Below are 17,291 nucleotides of genomic sequence, written 5' to 3'. Positions count from 1 at the left end.
GATAAAACCTTAGAAGCATAATTGCTGGTCAAAGGAGTTGTGCGTTACAAAAGCTACTGTTCCGTCCTGTTAGGCCGCACCCCAGAAGGCTGTACACTGGCTGTGTATGAGAGGGCCCTGTCCCCTACCATCTCAGAACCTGTTCTCAGTGAGTTGGCATAAAGAGTGGGAGCCGGACCTTCAGACAGGTTCGGGCACACATTAGGTGTCTAATGACAGACAGCCTTGGCGCCTGTGCGAATCATGTCCACATTTAACTCGATATGACAGGCCGCCCACTCTTGGCCACTTCACAAAAGACTGGTCTTTATACTGGATAACTTCTCGACATGGATAACTTCTCGACAAGCAGAGACTGCTTCTAGCTCCTGCTTGGCCATCCCCAGCCTCTGCAAACGGGGCTGGCAAAGGACCAGAGGGAAGGCAGGGGGGTGGGTCACTCCCCACTCGGGAGATGATTAAACTTGTGGGCAAGGAAGCCCTCATGTGACTTTAACCCTACAGTGGCCATTTCCTCTGTAAGCCAGGAGCCAGGAGCCATGGCAGCATGGTGAGTAAGAGCCAGTGGACTTGGTTCAAATTCTGATTGTACTACTCACTGTCAATGTGACCTGGACAAGTCACTTAACCTCACCAAGTCTCAGTTTATTCATCTGTAAATGAGCATAATGATGCTATCTCCCTTACAAGATTGTTGTGAGGATGAAAGAAAATAATTGTGTAAAGCACGTAGAACTGATTATGTCACAGAGAAAGTGTTGGATAGATGTTAGCTGGCGGTGGTGAGGCTGTGGTGGAGCTGGGGAGCTGCATGCAAGGCTGGTGTGAGCTCCAAGGTGTGCCTCTGGAAGGGACATCTGGAATCTTGACACATTTTTCTCTTTATATCTATTTCCTACTCAGCTCCCTCAGTATCTCCTACCAAACCATCTTCTGACTGCTGCCAGCACCCACTTATAGGTATCAAGGACTGTTGGCACACATGCCCTTCAGAGGTCCCCTGAGACTCCCTTGGGGCCTTTCCATCAGGGCACAAGATGCTGTAGGGACCAAGAACCATCCACAGCTGGCAGTCCAGTATCTGCCGCAGGGGCCAGCCCAGCACTATCAGACACAGGACCGTGGAGAAGAGAAGGATAAAATTCCCACAAGACAGGTGCAGCAGAAGCTGTGCTTTACCCAGCCCAGAGAAGACAAGTCTTTGCAGTGGATAATCGTACCAGTCTGCCCATCAATACTCACTCCATCTCTACCCTCCCCACCTGCAACACTTCCAGAAGAATCCTGGCCTCTGCAAACCTGAGAACAGGACTGCCCTAACGCCGTCCAGTGGCCACAGGCGGAACTGTATCAGTTAGAGCTTGAAGCACTCTGGACCTTCTAGCGGCCATGGGTAGGAAACCCTCTGCTACCGCCGAGTGGCCAGTGTAGGATTAGCACCTGTTGGCCTGTGGCTGCGGGCGGAACCGCACTCAGCTGGAAGGAGCCAAAAGTCAAGGAAAACTGGCAGCCCCTGGAAGCTGGAAGAGGCAAGGAAACAGATTCTCCCCTAGAGCCTCAGGAAGGCACGTAACAATACCAACACCTTCATTTTATCCCGGGGAGATCCATCTCAGACTCCTGGCCTCCAAAGCTGGAAGCCCAAATTGCAGAAGCCCAAAGTAGAAAAGGCCATCTCAAAGAGATCTGTAGGTGTGACTTGCCTAATGGAGTTAATCCAGTAAGAGTCAAAGAGGACCCACAAAGTTAAGAGGATTATATTGACAAAAACGCTACCAGATGTGACTGAAGGGGACAGAGACAGTACAACAGGAGAAACGACCTTAGCAGCCGACACTCATTTCTGCTTCCCAGGTAACGCATTCCCGTTAGAATGCCTTTAAAATTAAATTGGTTATCCACAAATTGCTTGGGTAGTGAAGAACTGTCATCAGCGCTCTGAGGAAGCCCACTGAAATATCCCCTGGAGCAGCCAGGCAGCCTCCGCGAGACAACGTTCAGGGTCTCCTCACAGCAGTGCCAGTCGTACACCATCAAAGTGCGTTTCTGCCCCGGAATCACTGAAGTTCCCTCCTGAGAATTCCAGCCCACCAACCCGTGGCACCCCTGTTCACACCGCGAGGCCCTCATTTCCTTTACTCTTCCCAAACGCTCAAGAGGACCCTGAAGGTGGGTGGGGCTGGGCCTGGGCTGAAGGTCCCGAAGTCCAAGACCCGAGCGATCTGCTGCTCTGGGAACGTGAACCACTGAAAAATCAGGGGCCCGGCACCAGTGTAGCTCTGTGCGTGCGCTAAAACTACAACTCCCAGGGTCCTTCGCGCCAAGTCGCTTCCTGCCTCGGAGGCCCCCGGCGTTGGATTCCGGTGGACCTGAAGAGCATGTGCAACACAGCATGATGGGAAATAGATTCTGGGAGCAAGGACTGGCGGAATCGTCCCTGAGAGGTCAACGAGGATGTGCGGCTCACAAAGCTGGCGCCGAGAGAAGGCTTTGGCCAGGAAGAGAGCGCGGAGACTTCTGGGGAATGGAGTCTGGAGGGACTGGGATGCGTGCGCGCATGACCGAAAGTGACGGTGTTCAGGCGCGTCCCCTTTGGCGCGAGAGCCGGACCTGGTGTTTGGCAGGAGCTGGAAGCGGCTTCTCAGCTCGCGCCGGCACCCAGTACCCGGCAGCCCGCTCGGGCCGCCCGCGGCGATTTTTTCACGCGGGGTTCTGTTTGAGACCGAGTCGTTGCTTGCGCCTCGGGCTCCCTACCGACGCCTGGCTGTGGCTGGCGAGACAGTGAAAGACCCGGCTGGACAGGCCCCACCGCAGCGCCCAGGGCCCAGCACTGCAGGCTCAGACCCGGCACCCGAGCGGGGCCGGAGAGGAGGCCACGGTCAGAGTGGGTCTGCAGTGAAGCGACGCTGACGCCCGGAGAACACTGGGAGGCGATGTCGCGAGGTGAGACCCAAATGCTGGGGGAAGGTGAGGAGTGGAGGGAAGGGTTTGCGGGAGATCCGGCTTCTTGTCCCGGCTTGCGCCCTATTACTGCGGTGCGACCCGGCCCAGAACCCTGCGGTTATCCTTCCACTTAGGGACGATCTTTAATTAAGAAATCTGGGGTCAAAAAAGTTTGAGGAGCTCAAGCCTGGATAATCTCTGAGTATCCAACCCCTCACCCCGATCTGCCTGATGGACCGATAGCATCTTAGAGAGAATGGGGCCTGGGAAGGAAAATGGGACGAACTCGGGGTCTCCTCCACTGCTTCTGATCTTCCAGCTCTTGACGCAGCTGGGGATGCTTGGAACAGGAGCACTGGCTCCACCTGAGATGAGGGCGGGTTCGACCCAGTTGGATTGTGAAGTTGTGGAGGGTACATGTGGAATCAGAAATCCTGTTTAAACTGTTGGGTGCCTTGCCAGGTTTCTTAACCTGTGTTTTTATGGAGGAAAGGGTAAAATAATTGAGTACCTCGTTTACCTCTAAGAGCTGTAAGCATCAAATAGCGTTTTTGAAAACACTTTTTAATTTTTTTTGGTACATGCCCCTAGCGGGAACCGAACCTGGGACTCTGGTCCACAGGCCAACGTTCCAACCGCTGAGCCAAACCAGCCAGAGCTGAAAGCCCCTTTAACGCCTTGCAGGACACAAATGCGCATTTAATCTTAACCACCGAGGCCTGTGCCATCCTCCCCTAGATCAAGGAGCCCCAGTGTTGGTCAGTAACTCTCCAAGCCCAATTTGACATACAGCATTTCGTGCTGTCTTCCCCCAGAGACCTGAGAACGCAAGCAGGAGGTTATCATCCTCTCCCAAGAGAGTTAGGTACAACTCAATAACATAAGGTCTGTACTAAGACCTGTATCCAGACCTTTTTCTTTTTCTGAGGACTGTACTACCTCTACTACTTTTTGAATTGAGATATAATTCACGTAACTACAGTATTAGCTTTTAAAATATACAGTCAACTGGCTTTTAGTATACTTGCAAAGTTGTACAACCATCACCACTATTTAGTTCTAGAACGTTTTCATTACCCCAAAACCTGTGCCCATTAACCACTACCTCTTCCACCTACCCCCCTGGCAACCACTAATCTTTTTGCCCTGTGGATTTGCCCATTGTGGACATTTCATAAAAACAGAATCATACAATATATGTGTCTGACATTTCATTTAGGGTAATGTTGTGACATGAATGAATGTACCTCGTTCCTTCTTATGGCTAAATAATATTCCATTACATGGACATACTACATTTTTATTGATTTTTCTAGGGAGAGGGAAAGGTTGAGATAGAAACATCAATGTGGGAGAGAAACTTGGATCAGCTGCCTCCTGCACGCCCCCTAGTGGGGATCGAGCCCACAACCCAGGTATGTGCCCTGACCCAGAATTAACTGGAACCTCTCAGTCCATGGGAGGATGCTGAATCCACTGAGCCACACCGCGGGGCTGGACATACTACGGTTTATCTGTTACTGGGCTGATGGACATTGGGTAGTTTCCAGTATGGGCTATTATGAATAATGCTGTGAACATGCGTGCACAAGTTTTTGTGTGGACATATTTTCATTACTCTTGGGTTTATGCCTGGGCGAGGGGAATTGCTGTATCAGTTTAACTTTCCAAGGAGCTGCCAAACTGTTTTCCACAATGGCTGCACCATTTTACATTCCCAGTAGCAATGTATGAGCGTTCCAGTTTCTCTACATCAACACTTGTCTTTCATCTTTTTCCATTTTAGCCATCTAGAGTGTGTGAAGTGGTAACCTCATTATGGTTTGATATGCATTTGTCCAATGAGTAATGATATTAAGCATCTTTTCATGTACTTTTTGGCTATTTGTATTATCTTGCTTGGAGAAGTATCCAAATCCTCTGCCCATTTTGAAATTGGGTTGTCTTTTTGTTGTAAGAATTCTTGATATATTCTGGACACTGGATCCTTAGAAGATGTAGGATTTTGCAGTGGTTATCTTTTCACTTTCTCTATAGTACCCTTTGAAGCACAAAGTTTTTAATTTTGATGAAATCCAATTTATTTTTTCTTTTGTTGCCATATCTAAGAAACTATTGCCTAATTAGAGGTTATAAACATTTGTTTTCTTCTAGGAGTTTTAGCTTTTACATTAGGTCTTTGATCCATTTTGATCATTTTATTAGCAGTACAAGGTAAGAGTCTAACTTCATTCTTTTAATTTTTTTTATTTAGAGAGGAAGGGAGGAGAGGAGAAAAAGAACTATTCGTTGTTTACTTATTTATGCATTCATAGGGTTCTTGTATGTGCCCTGACCAGGGATCGAACCCACAATCTTGGCATTTCAGGATGATGCTCTAATTAACTGAGCTACCCAGTCAGGGCCTCTAACTTCATTCTTTTTTTTAATTTTTTTATCCTCACCCAAGGACTTTTTTATTTTTTATCCTCACCCAAGGACATTCCTCCATTTTTTGTTCAGATAGAGTGGGAGGGAGAGAAAGAGAGAGAGAGAGAAACATTAACGTGAAAGAGACACATCAAGTGGCTGCCATCCGCATGACCAACCAGGGCCGGGGACAAACTGCAACTGAGGTATGCGCCCTTAGCGGGAACCGAACCCTGGTCTCTCTGGACTGCAGGCCGACACACTCCAACCGCTGAGCCAAACCGGCCAGGGCTTTTTTCCATTTTTTGTTCAGATAGAGCGGGAGGGAGAGAGGGAGGGAGAAACATCGACATGAAAGGGACACATCGAGTGGTTGCCACCCACACAACCCAGCCAGGGCCGGGGACAAACTGCATACGTGCCCCTAGTGGGAACCGAACCCGGGTCTCTCTGGACCTCAGGCCGGTGCTCTAATCACTGAGCCCAACTGGCCAGGGCTCTAACTTCATTATGTGGGTGTCCAGTTGTCCGAGCTCCATTTCTTGAAAAGTTTGTTCTTTCCCTATGTAATGTCTTGGTGCTCTTATTGAAAATCAGTTGTTTATAAATGTTTATTTCTCAGTTCTTTTCTGTTGATCTTTATGTCTATCCTTATACCAGTACCACACTATTTTTTTTTTTTTAGTACCACACTATTTTAATTACTGTTTTGTAGAAACTTGATAATTGTGAATGAGTTCAACTTAGTTCTTTTTCCAGATTGGTGGACTATCCTGGGTCTCTTGCATTTCCATATGAATTTTAGAATCACTGTATCAATTTCTGTAAAAAAGCCAGCTGGGATTTTGATAGGGATCGTTCTGACTCAACAATGTTTGGTAGGTTTTAGTGTATATGAGGTGTACTTTTGTTTTTATTCCTGTGTATTTCATTCTTTTAATGCTCTTGTAATAGAATTGCTTTAAATCTCACTTTTGGACTGTTCATTGCTAGTACCTAAAAATATTAAAATCTTTTGCCCATTTTTAAGTAGGTTGTCTATTGTATATTCATCTTGCATCCTGCAATCTTGATGAACTTGTTTACCTGTTCCAGTTTGTAGATTCCTTAAGATCTCTGGATACAAAATCTTGTCATCATGAATACAGTTTAAATTCCTTTCCAATCTGGATGCCTGATTTATTTATTCCCCTGCCTAACTGCCCTGGCCAGAACTTCCAGTAAAATACTGAACAGCAGTGGCAAGAGCAGACATCTTTGTCTTGTTTCTGACCTTACAGAGAAAGCATCAGGCTTCCACCGTTAAGTACGATGTTTGCTCTGGTCTTTTCGTAGGTGCCTTTCCTCAAGTACAAGAAGTTCCCTTCTGTTAATAGTTTGAGTGTTTTATCATGAAATGTGTCATATTTTGTAAAATGGTCTTTTTGGTGTTCACTGATGATCATGTGGGGTTTTTTCCTCTGTATTAGTATGGTGCATTACATAGATTTTTGTATGTTGAACCAACCTGTGTTCCTGGGATGAATCCTCTTGGTCATTACCTTCTTTTGATTAGGCAAATGTCTTAAATTTGCAGAGCCACTTTCTCCAAAGAACTAATACGTAATATTTGTAAACTATATACTTAACTTGCACTTTCATCTTCAAAGCAACAACTTTACAAGGGAATATCATTCCCATTTTACGGATGAGAAAAATGAGACTTAGAGAGGTTTTGTTATTTGCACACTCCTGGCAAGTGGTGGATCTCGGATACTTGAGTCTGTTACACTCTAATGCTTCCCTATGTCTGACTGAATTGGTATTTCTGAGGTAGGAAGAAGAGAATGGGGAAACGTACATCCCACTATGAGTCTGCAAATTCACCCTGTGTCCTGAGACTTTTTTTTTTAATCCTCACTCAAGGATATTTTTCCACTTATCTTCATATGGGGGGTGGGGGGCTTTGATTGGTTGCCTGCTGATTGACCCCGACCAGGGCCTGGACCAAACCGCAACCAAGGTACGTGTCCTTGACTGGAATCAAACCTGCAACTCTTTGGTCTGTGAGCTGACCCTCTAACCACTGAGCCAAACCAGCCAGGGCATGACCTGAAACTTTCCGTGTCCTTTGAGCCCCCTCTTCAGGGTGAGAATGTGAGACTTTCTACCTTGATGAGCTATACACTTTTATGCCTCATTGGTTTCTTTCTCTTCCCCCAGAACCACCTTCTCCACACCCTACTCTTTCCCAAGAGCAAAGCGCAAGAGAGGAAGGAATGGTGGCTGGTCTCCTCACAGTGGGGCCACATGTAAGTTGGAAATGTACTCTGAGGCCAGTCTTTTTATTATAACATTAAGGGTTTTTTTGTTGTTAATTACAAAAGGAACTCATGTTCATTGTAGAAAACATGAAAAATATAGAAGACACACACCCAGTGGGTGATACTGAGGAGGAGGAAGGACTAAGCACTTGATTTGTGGGGAGCTGCAGGAAAGGGAAGATTGACACTCAGGTTTCTGGGTGGCTAACTAGGAGACTGTTCCCTGAACTGAAGATGACAGGCTTCCTTGCCCCTATGTCTTTGCTCATGGTGCTTCCCCTGCCTTGGGTAATCTCCTCTTGCTCCTTTTGAGGAATCTCCTACAGGCCAGCTCAGTGACTGCCTTCTCTCTGTGGTCTTCCTGTCCTCCTCCTGCCCTCCACACAGGATTCCTCTTCTACCTTATAAACTGATCTGTCCATCTCTTTGACACATTACAGGGGGTTGCATGTGTACCTGGATGTCCTGCTGTACCATGTGATGTGAATTTATGGGGATATTTATTAAATGTTCTGAAAACATTACCTTTCACATCTGTTTGCTAATTTGCACCTGATTGTTCATTATGTAAACTCACATTCTAATTCTGTTCTATATTGGCTCTTAATTCCCACGCAGCTTTATTTTCTGTCCAATTACTGTTTATGTAATTTCACATATTTTCTATTTATCAGTAGGTGAAATCTACCAGAATTGTGAATGTGAAGGCAAGGGAGACTGTATTTTATTTATATTTGTGTGTCAGTGTCCCAGTAGTGCTAAGCACATAGTGAGTGCTTTTCTGGAACTACCCAGAGCCCTGAATCCTTTCCAAGACCCTTTCTAGGCCTGCTAGCCATCTTACCCAGAGTCATCCTCCCAGCCTCCCCCTTCTCAACCACATACCCTAAGGTTACTGGGCAAGAAGAAATGTGTTTGTTGTTTCAGGGATCCACACCCTTTGGCAATGTGACTGTAGCTTTTACTCACAAAGAGTGGAGGCACTTGGTCCCTGCTCCAAGGGACAGGTTCGAGGAGGAGATACCGGAAAAGTCCAGGAACCTGGTCCTACTGGGTAAGGAAACCATTGAAAATACATAATCTTCTCAATTCTGAGAACCTGCAGCCCTTTCCAATGTTGAGTGATCTTGAATTGCAGACACCGTGGAGGGGCAGTGTTTATTCCTCCTGGTTCCCTAGGAAAAGGTCTCTGTACTCTTAGCTAGGAAATAGGCATTTTCATTTTGCTCCCTGAGGCTGCACCTCACCGTTTTCTTTTTTTCCCAGTAGAGTTTGGGGTAAACCTTCCAGTTCCCTCCATAGTCATTAATTTTCCATGTGCCTAAGTAGCTTGCTTTACGAGCTTAACTGCTTGGCTTGACCCCATATTTGAGGGCATTTGTGTATCTCCTTCCAGAAATGCCTCACTAAGACATTGGCCCCATGTCTGTCTTACTACTGTACCCCTTAGTATGTGGCACCAATGAATGAAATTAATGACTTAACTGGCCTGTTTCTACTCCCCTGAATTCTGAGTGGCTATTAGGACAAATCTCTAAAGCCCGTTTTTCTTCCCTTTGAATAGGACTTCCAGTTTCCCAACCTGGCATGAACTCCCAGTTAGAACAAGGAGAAAGCCCATGGATGCTGGAGGGAGAAGGCCTAAGGACTACCTGTCCAGGTAAATGAACAAGCACTAAGCCAGTGAGTCTTGGGAGCAAAAACCCCTTTGAAGCCCACATGAATGCATTTGACAGGTAATAGTGACTGGGGGATACAAAGGTGAGACTTGGAATACGGATGGGGGTGAGGGCTATTTTAGATCAGATGAATAGGAAAGACCACTTTGAGGAGGTGACATTGGAGCTGAGATCTGAAGGAAGAGAATGAACCAGCCATGTGAGTATTTGGGGGAGAAACATTCTGAGCCACAACTTGTATTGAGGGTCCAAGTTGGGAATGAGCTTGGCTTGTGTTGGGATCAAAAGGCCTTAGTACTCAGTGAACAAGAGGGAGAGTGGTAGGCAGGGGCCAGATCTATAGGGCTCTGGAGGCCCATGGTAAGGGATTTGGATTTTATTCAGATCAGATAGGGGCCACTGATGGTTTTGAGCAGGAAAGGGGCAATATTTGATTTGTTTTAAAAGATAACTCAGCAGGTATGTGGATAATAGACTTTCAGGTTCAAGAATAAAAGCAGGGAGATCAGCTGAGAATCTGATGCAGACAAATTCCAGTGAGATAACTATGGGTGGTAAGGAGGATTCAGGACATATTTGGGTGTTAAAGCCAAAAGGACTCATTAGTGAATTGGATGTAAGAGCAAGAGGCATTAAGGATGACCCTGCCTGAGTATTTGGTGAATGGGAAAACTGACAAAGACACTGGCACTCGGGAGAGGTGGGCTGAGGAAGGACAGTCCATGAACATCACATGATCTTCTAAATTGCTCCTTTTCATCTTTTACTCAGAAGTCATATGTAATCAAATACATAGAGACTCTCTCAACCAGAAACGGGGACTTCTGTGCTCACGATTGATTGGGCATTAGTACACACCTGCACCTTCGAGGGAAATCTGCTTAATGTGAAGCTAAGGAAAATGTCCAAGATGGTAACAAGCTTTCATAAAAGTTATTATTCCTCAGGTATTAATCTGGGTCTGTTATGTGCCTTAACTCATTTAATCCTCACAATAATTCTGCCATGAGAGCTACAAATAAGTCCAAAGCACAGAAAGAGTAAGTAATATGTCCAAAGTCACACAGCTCTTAAGAGGTGGAGCCATGATGTGAAAGACCGTCTAGGTCAAGATTTTGTATAGAAATTCAAATTAAGGGTACCTAGAACTAACCTGCTATTCCCTACTCATTTCTGAGAAATAAGACCTTAAGTTAAATTGTGAAAGGAAACTCCATAGCCTTCCCTAACGCTCCACTCCCTTACCTACAAACCCCCGTGTAGGAGGCAGGTATCTGGGACCTTATGTTTCACTTACTTTTGATACTTCCAAATACTATACATTAACTTGCATTTTAAAACTTTCTATTCAAATGAACAAGGCCCCAGAGAGGGTTAACAATAGTTAACTCTGGGGCTTCTAGTCCAAGGTGGCAGTGTAGGAAGACCCTGAACTCTCCTCCTCCCACAAACATGCTAAATTTACACCAACAGGCAGAGCAGTCCCCCTGAAGAGCTGAGAGCTGACTGAACAGCTTCTGCAAAAGAAACAAGCAAGTGACCACATAGAAATGTGTAGGTGAGACCAAGACATGGTACTGTGGGCATCCTGTTCCCAATGCACGGACCTGCAGCAGGAAAGGATCACTGAAGGGCCTGCTTACAGACTTGCACACCAGGATCTTGGCCGAAACCAGCTCCATGGCTGTCCCCAAATTCCCCACAGCCTCCAACTGCTCCAGTTACAGCTCCAGGCTCCCATGCAACATAGCCCACCCCTGGGATTCCCTGCAGCCTGCTTCAGCTTCCAGCTGGCCCTCCAAGGTGTCACTCATACCTGTCCCAACAGCAGCTCCAGGCTCTGAAGTAGCTTGACCCCTGGACTCCTCATGGCCTGATCCCACTCCAACTGGTCTGCCAAGGTGGTCCCCAGTACAGCTTGCCCCTGGGGCTCCCTATGGCCCACACCTGCTACAGCTAAAGCTCCAACTGGCCCACCAAGGCACCCCAAAGTGCCTGTCCTCAGGCCTCCCTGCAGCCTGAGCCCACTCAACTATAGCTCCAGCCAACCTGCCGAGCCAACCCCAGTGAGGCTCAGCCTGGGACTCCCTGGGGCCTAAAATGGCACCAACTAAAGCCCCAGCAGTTCTGCCAATGTGGCCCAAGCGAGGCTTGTCCCAGCCTCCCTGCCTTCCTCATCTCCAGTTGACCTGCCAAACACACTGGGCAGTGTATACAAGGGGAAGGAAGCTCCTACACAAGGCCACTCCTAGCACAGAGAAGTTGCTCTTTGCCTAATTCATAGAAACAAACAGCCAAAATGAGGAAAAAGAGAAATACGTTCCAAATAGGACAAAACCCCAGGAAAAGAACTGAATGCAATGGAGACAAGCAGTCTACCAAATAGAGTTCAAAACACTAGCCCTGGCTGGTTTAGCTCAGCTGTTAGAGCGTCAGCCCACGGACCAGAGTCCTGAGTTCGGTTTCTGCTAAGGGCACATACCTCGGTTGCAGTTCGTCCTCAACCCTGGTTGGGGTCATGTGGGTGGCAACCAGTCAATGTGTAGCTCTCACATCAATGTTTCTCTCTCCCTCCCACTCTATCTAAAGATAAATGCAAAATGTCCTTGGGTGAGGATTAAAAAAAAAACTGGTTATAAGGATGTTCAATGAATCCAGGAGAATAGATTAACTCAGCGAGAATTTAAATAAAGATAGAAAATATAAAAAAGAACCAGTCACCCTGGCCGGTATGGCTCGATTGGTTAAGCATCATCCCATATATCACGAGGTCACAGGATTGATCCCCAGTAGGGGGTGTGCAGGAGGCAGCTGATCCATGTCTCTCTTCCTCATCCTCTAAAAAAACTCAATATAAACACTTTTTTTTTTTTTTAAGAAAGAACCAATCAGAACTGAAGAGTAACTGAATCCCCCAACCAGAACAGTAAAAATAAAACAGAATTATAAAAAATGAGTTTTGGGGACCTCTGGGACATCATCAAGTGTACCAACATTCAAATCACAGTGGTCCCAGAAGAGACAGAAAACCTATTTAAAGAAATAAATGACCGCCCTGGCCGGTTTGGCTCAGCGGTTAGAGCGTCAGCCTGCGGTCCAGAGAGACCCGGGTTCGGTTCCCGCTAAGGGCACGTACCTTGGTTGCAGTTTGTCCCCAGCCCGGGTTGGGTTGTGTGGGTGGCAACCACTCGATGTGTCGCTTTCACGTCGATGTTTTGCTCTCGCTCTCTCTCTCTCTCTATCTGAACAAAATATCGAAAAATGTCCTCGGGTGAGGATAAAAAAAAATAAAGAAAGAAAGAAATAAATGACCAAGCCCTGGCTGGTTTAGCTCAGTGGTTAGTGAGTCATCCAGCATATCAAAGGGTTGCAGGTTCGATCCTGGTCAGGGTGCATGCAGAGGTAACCAGTCGGTGTCTGCCTGTTTCTCTCTCCCTCTACCCCCTCTCTCTCTATCTAAAAATCAACAAAAAAATATCCTTGGGTGAGAATTAAAAACAACCCAAAAGTCATGAAGACTGATTTTCAAGATTTCTGTTCTGAAGAAACTCAACAAGGTACAAGAAAACTCGGAGACAGTTCAGTGAGGTCAGGAACAAAATTAATGAACAAAAGGAATACTTTACCAAAGAGACTGAAACTATAAAAAAGAACCAAACAAATTCTGCAGCTGAAGAACTATCAATAAATGAGGTGAAGAATACATTAAGCCCTGGCAGGGTGGCTGTTGATTAGAGCATTGTCCCATACACCAAACAGGTTGCAGGTTCAATCCCTTGGGGTGCATATAAAGAGGCAACCAATCGATATTTCTCTATCACATCAATCTTTCCCTCTCTCCCTTTGTGTCTATAAAAAAAATAAAAATAAATCAATGAACATATCCTCAAGTGATTTTAAAAAAAAAAATTAAAAAGCATTGGAAATACAGATCAAGTGGATGACAGAATTAGCGAACCTGAAAGTAAAAATCTAGAAATGATTGAGATTGAGGGAGAGAGAGCTAAGTTTAAAAAAGAACTCTAAGATCTGACTCCATTAAAAAGAGCAACATAAGGGCCCTGGCCGGTTTGGCTCCACAGAGTGTCAACCTGAGGACCAAAGGGTTGTGGGTTCAACTCCGGTCAAGGGCTCGTACCTTAGTCAGTTTGTCCCCGGCACTGACTGGGCGGGAGGCAACCAGTCAATGTATCCCTCTTACGTCGATGTTTCTCTCTCCCCCCACTGCCATTCTATCTGAAGATAAAAGAAAAATATCTTCGGGTGAGGATTAAAAAAATAATTGATGGGAACTTCACAAACCTAGAGAGAGAACTGGACAATCTAATACAAGAAGCTAACAGATTATGAAATTATCTCAATGCAAAAAGACCTCCAGACACATTAAAACTGTCTAGAATTAATGAATGATAAAGAATTCCCAAGGCAGCCAGGGAAAAAGACAGTAACCTACAAAGGAAAACTTACGAGATTATCCCTATATTTCTCAGTAACCCTATAGGCCAGTAGAGTGGAACAATATTTCCAAAATATCTAAATAAAACACCAGCCAAGACTAGCAAAATTATCCATGATAGATGAGTGGGTGAAGATGTAGTACATATATACAATGGAATATTAATTGGGTGTAAAAAAAAATCTACAAGAATCATTAACTTAAAAAATATCCATACTACTAAAAATAATTCAGATTCAGTTAAATTTATAAAAGATCGAGATCTATCCCACCACACAGAGGTAAAGCTTTAGTCTTTATACCAACACTAGAATTAACCAATTTTTGAAATCTTATTTAAAAAGTGAAAGAATTCATGTTGCTGCATTGCTCATCAGCTTTTTAAAGTGAATTATCTATACCAGGTAAGCATATTGCCCAAAACAACTGAGAATTGTGAGACTAAGAACACAACTTGAGACTACTACCCAGTATTTGGCAAAAACAATGCGTATCAGAAAGAAAAGTATTGCATCAGTGGAGGATTAGGGTAAATTCATCCCTTTGCAGTTTAGAAAAGGGGGCGAAAGTGTGCTGGTGTCTCTGAAAAGCCATCTTGGTCATTATTCATGGCTTAGAACAGAAACGTAAACCAGTAATGTTCTGGGTGAGAAAGAAAGAAGCATCAAACCTGTCTGCTAGGAGCTCAGCCAGACTCCAGCCTTTTGTTATTCAGCAGTCTCTTCTTCCACCAAAGGAATTTCTAAAATTGCCTTTCTAAATATTTTTCAGACTGGAAAATTATATCTGAATCACCACCAGAGCAAGACATTTCTGAAGAATCTTTCCAAGACACAAGGGCAGAGCTGTCCCTTGGGGAGTCAGATCACAGGAACTGTGAATGGGGGAAGAGTTTCAATGTGAGACCAGTCCTTTCTCCACAGCAGAGAGTTCCTATAGAAGTGAGACCCCGTAAATGTGAACCACGGACAAAGAGCTTCAGGAGGAATTCAGACATAATTAAAACTCACAGAGCGAAGCCGTACACGTGTAATGAATGTGGCAAAGCCTTCAGTTACTGTTCTTCCCTTTCACAGCATCAGAAGAGCCACACAGGGGAGAAGCCGTATGAGTGCAATGAGTGTGGGAAGGCCTTTACCCAGAGCTCATCTCTCGTTCAGCACCAAAGGGTTCACACTGGAGAGAAGCCTTACAAATGCAGCGAGTGTGGAAGAGCCTTCAGCCAGAATGCAAACCTCACAAAACACCAGCGAACCCACACCGGAGAAAAGCCCTACAAGTGTGCCGAGTGTGAGAAGGCCTTCAGTGACTGTTCGGCCCTCGTTCAGCATCAGAGAGTTCACACTGGAGAGAAGCCCTATGAATGCAGCGACTGCGGGAAGGCCTTCCGTCACAGCGCCAACCTCACGAACCACCAGAGGACGCACACGGGGGAGAAGCCCTACAAGTGCAGGGAGTGCGGGAAGGCCTTCAGTTACTGTGCAGCGTTCATTCAGCATCAGAGGATCCACACAGGAGAGAAGCCGTACAAATGTAACGCATGCGGGAAGGCCTTCAGCCAGAGCGCCAACCTCACGAACCACCAGAGGACTCACACGGGGGAGAAGCCCTACAAGTGCAGGGAGTGTGGGAAGGCCTTCAGCCAAAGCACAAATCTGATAATCCACCAAAAGACCCACACTGGGGAGAAGCCATACAAATGTAATGAATGTGGGAAATTCTTCAGTGAGAGTTCAGCCCTTATTCGACATCATATAATTCACACTGGAGAAAAACCCTATGAATGCAATGAGTGCGGCAAAGCATTTAACCAGAGTTCGTCCCTTAGTCAGCACCAGAGAATTCACACTGGTGTGAAACCCTACCAATGTAGGGAGTGCGGGAAGGCCTTCAGGTGTAGTTCTGCTTTCATTAGACACCAGAGACTCCACGCTGGAGAGTAACTGGGAACATGACCTATGTGGACGGGGACCTGACAGGTAGTTTGAAAGCCCCTAGAAACATGTTTTTGCTCCTTTAATAAAATCACTTACGTGGAAGCAGCTTTTCTTTAACATCTTCTGTAATCTTAAACAACCCAAGTCAAATTACTAGTTACCTATATTCAGTGGACCAAAGTACGTTGTGTGCCAAGCACTCTAGAAACCTTGGTTTACAAAGATGTGCTAAAATCAATGAAAGACTTGGTTCCTACTTAAAGGCTAAGTATCTTGGCAATGGCATCTCTCCTTGAATAATGGCCATTGCAAAAGAACCAATACTAGCCAGGAAAGAGCATTTCTCTATAATGTAGTCAACAAGGTATCTGATTAAGGAGAGTGAATTCAATTGAGAAAGGGATTCTAGGACCAACCATTTAATGCTACAGTTTCATTGGGGATGGGTAAAGGAGTCACTCCTTAGTGTGAACTATATGAAAATCTACACAGCTGCAACTTAAGGAACACTGCTTGTTATACCCAATGCCTACTTTATGAACTAAATGCTTGTTTCTGCTGTAAAGAAAGTCCCAGGAAAGGACAGTGAAGCTGAGAGTGTCAGGAGGAAATTACTGAAATCTCTCCATAAGGCACATCCTTTTCTATGGAGACACTAACATGGAGGGACAACCCAATTACAGCCATGCTTTTCCTGGCTCGGGTAGGTGGGTCATCACTTCTTTCCCCTCACTGGAGAACAGTTGTTTCCTTTTCTACTTTGCACTGCCCTGGTGGGTACTGCCCCTTGATATTTACAACTAACTTCACACACAACCTGTGTGATCTCATCACAGCACTTACAAAACTCCTGTGTTTTCCTAAGTTTTTGGACAGACCTCCCATTACCAGTTGCCTGCTGTAAGGGAAGCCTATGACAACTGCCCTCACCTAAGGCCTCTAGCTTTGAATCTTTAGGCGACTTGGCACCTATCCTGGAATCCTCATTTTCCCCTCACTTTTCCACTAAAGGGTAGTTTGTTTCCCAAACCTGATTACACCTGGGGCAGTTAAAAACCACCTACCTAAAAGGGCATGTTGATGAAATTATGGGAGAGGCAAAGAAATTACTAATGGCAGAAAATTAAGTTCTTGGATTAATCATTCCCAGCTCCCTTTAGGGTAGTGACAAGAAACCCCTTCCAAGTGGTGCTTCAAGCTACTCAGGTGTGGCTTGTCCCAGTGCGCCGGTGTCCATTCATTGTATGTTTAATAAAGGGAAAAGGAATGATAAGCTCTAAAGGTGGTTCCAAGGAAACAAGGGAAAATGAGGAAAAGATGGGAAAACATATATTAGAAGATAGTCTGTTAACTGGTTTAAAGCAAACAAGTTCAGAGAATGGTAGGGTAGACCGTAGCTAAACTTTAGTATACTTGACCCTCACTTTCACACATAAACTCAAGATCCATCAAGGACTTATGATAAAGATTGTTTCCTTGTTCCATCAGTGAACCCCAGCTGTGCACTGCAATGGATATCAAAGTCGAATTCTGGGCTCTGGGCCCCAAATGACCAAATAATTTG

The 17,291-nt window shown here is 45.5% G+C and overlaps 1 protein-coding gene across 2 annotated transcripts; it reads left to right on the top strand.

Moving 5' to 3' along the window:
• Positions 1 to 2,623: 2,623 nt before the first annotated feature.
• On the top strand, positions 2,624 to 15,862 carry ZNF79 (zinc finger protein 79). Of its 2 annotated transcripts, none has more exons than XM_036261493.1 (5): positions 2,624 to 2,943; positions 7,555 to 7,643; positions 8,583 to 8,709; positions 9,220 to 9,315; positions 14,562 to 15,862. In XM_036261493.1, exons 1-5 carry the CDS (start codon positions 2,934 to 2,936, stop codon positions 15,731 to 15,733), a joined length of 1,494 nt encoding a protein of 497 aa, XP_036117386.1. In that variant the 5' UTR covers positions 2,624 to 2,933; the 3' UTR covers positions 15,734 to 15,862. The 2 variants fall into 2 exon arrangements, with proteins under 2 accessions (XP_036117386.1, XP_036117387.1); XM_036261494.1 differs by lacking the exon at positions 2,624 to 2,943 and adding an exon at positions 6,151 to 6,230.
• Positions 15,863 to 17,291: the final 1,429 nt, after the last annotated feature.

This window comes from Molossus molossus, unplaced genomic scaffold (assembly GCF_014108415.1).
Source record: "Molossus molossus isolate mMolMol1 unplaced genomic scaffold, mMolMol1.p scaffold_m16_p_14, whole genome shotgun sequence".
Lineage (NCBI taxonomy): Eukaryota > Metazoa > Chordata > Mammalia > Chiroptera > Molossidae > Molossus > Molossus molossus.
Note: the sequence above shows the minus strand (reverse complement) of the source record. Positions and strands in the feature narration are given on the sequence as shown.

What these genes read in the sequence shown, in the direction of transcription:
- ZNF79 (XM_036261493.1), top strand. An exon ending in TCCTCACAGTGGGGCCACAT is followed by an intron (nt 7,644 to 8,582) that starts GTAAGTTGGAAA and finishes TTGTTGTTTCAG; the next exon opens with GGATCCACACCCTTTGGCAA. An exon ending in CAGGAACCTGGTCCTACTGG is followed by an intron (nt 8,710 to 9,219) that starts GTAAGGAAACCA and finishes CCCTTTGAATAG; the next exon opens with GACTTCCAGTTTCCCAACCT.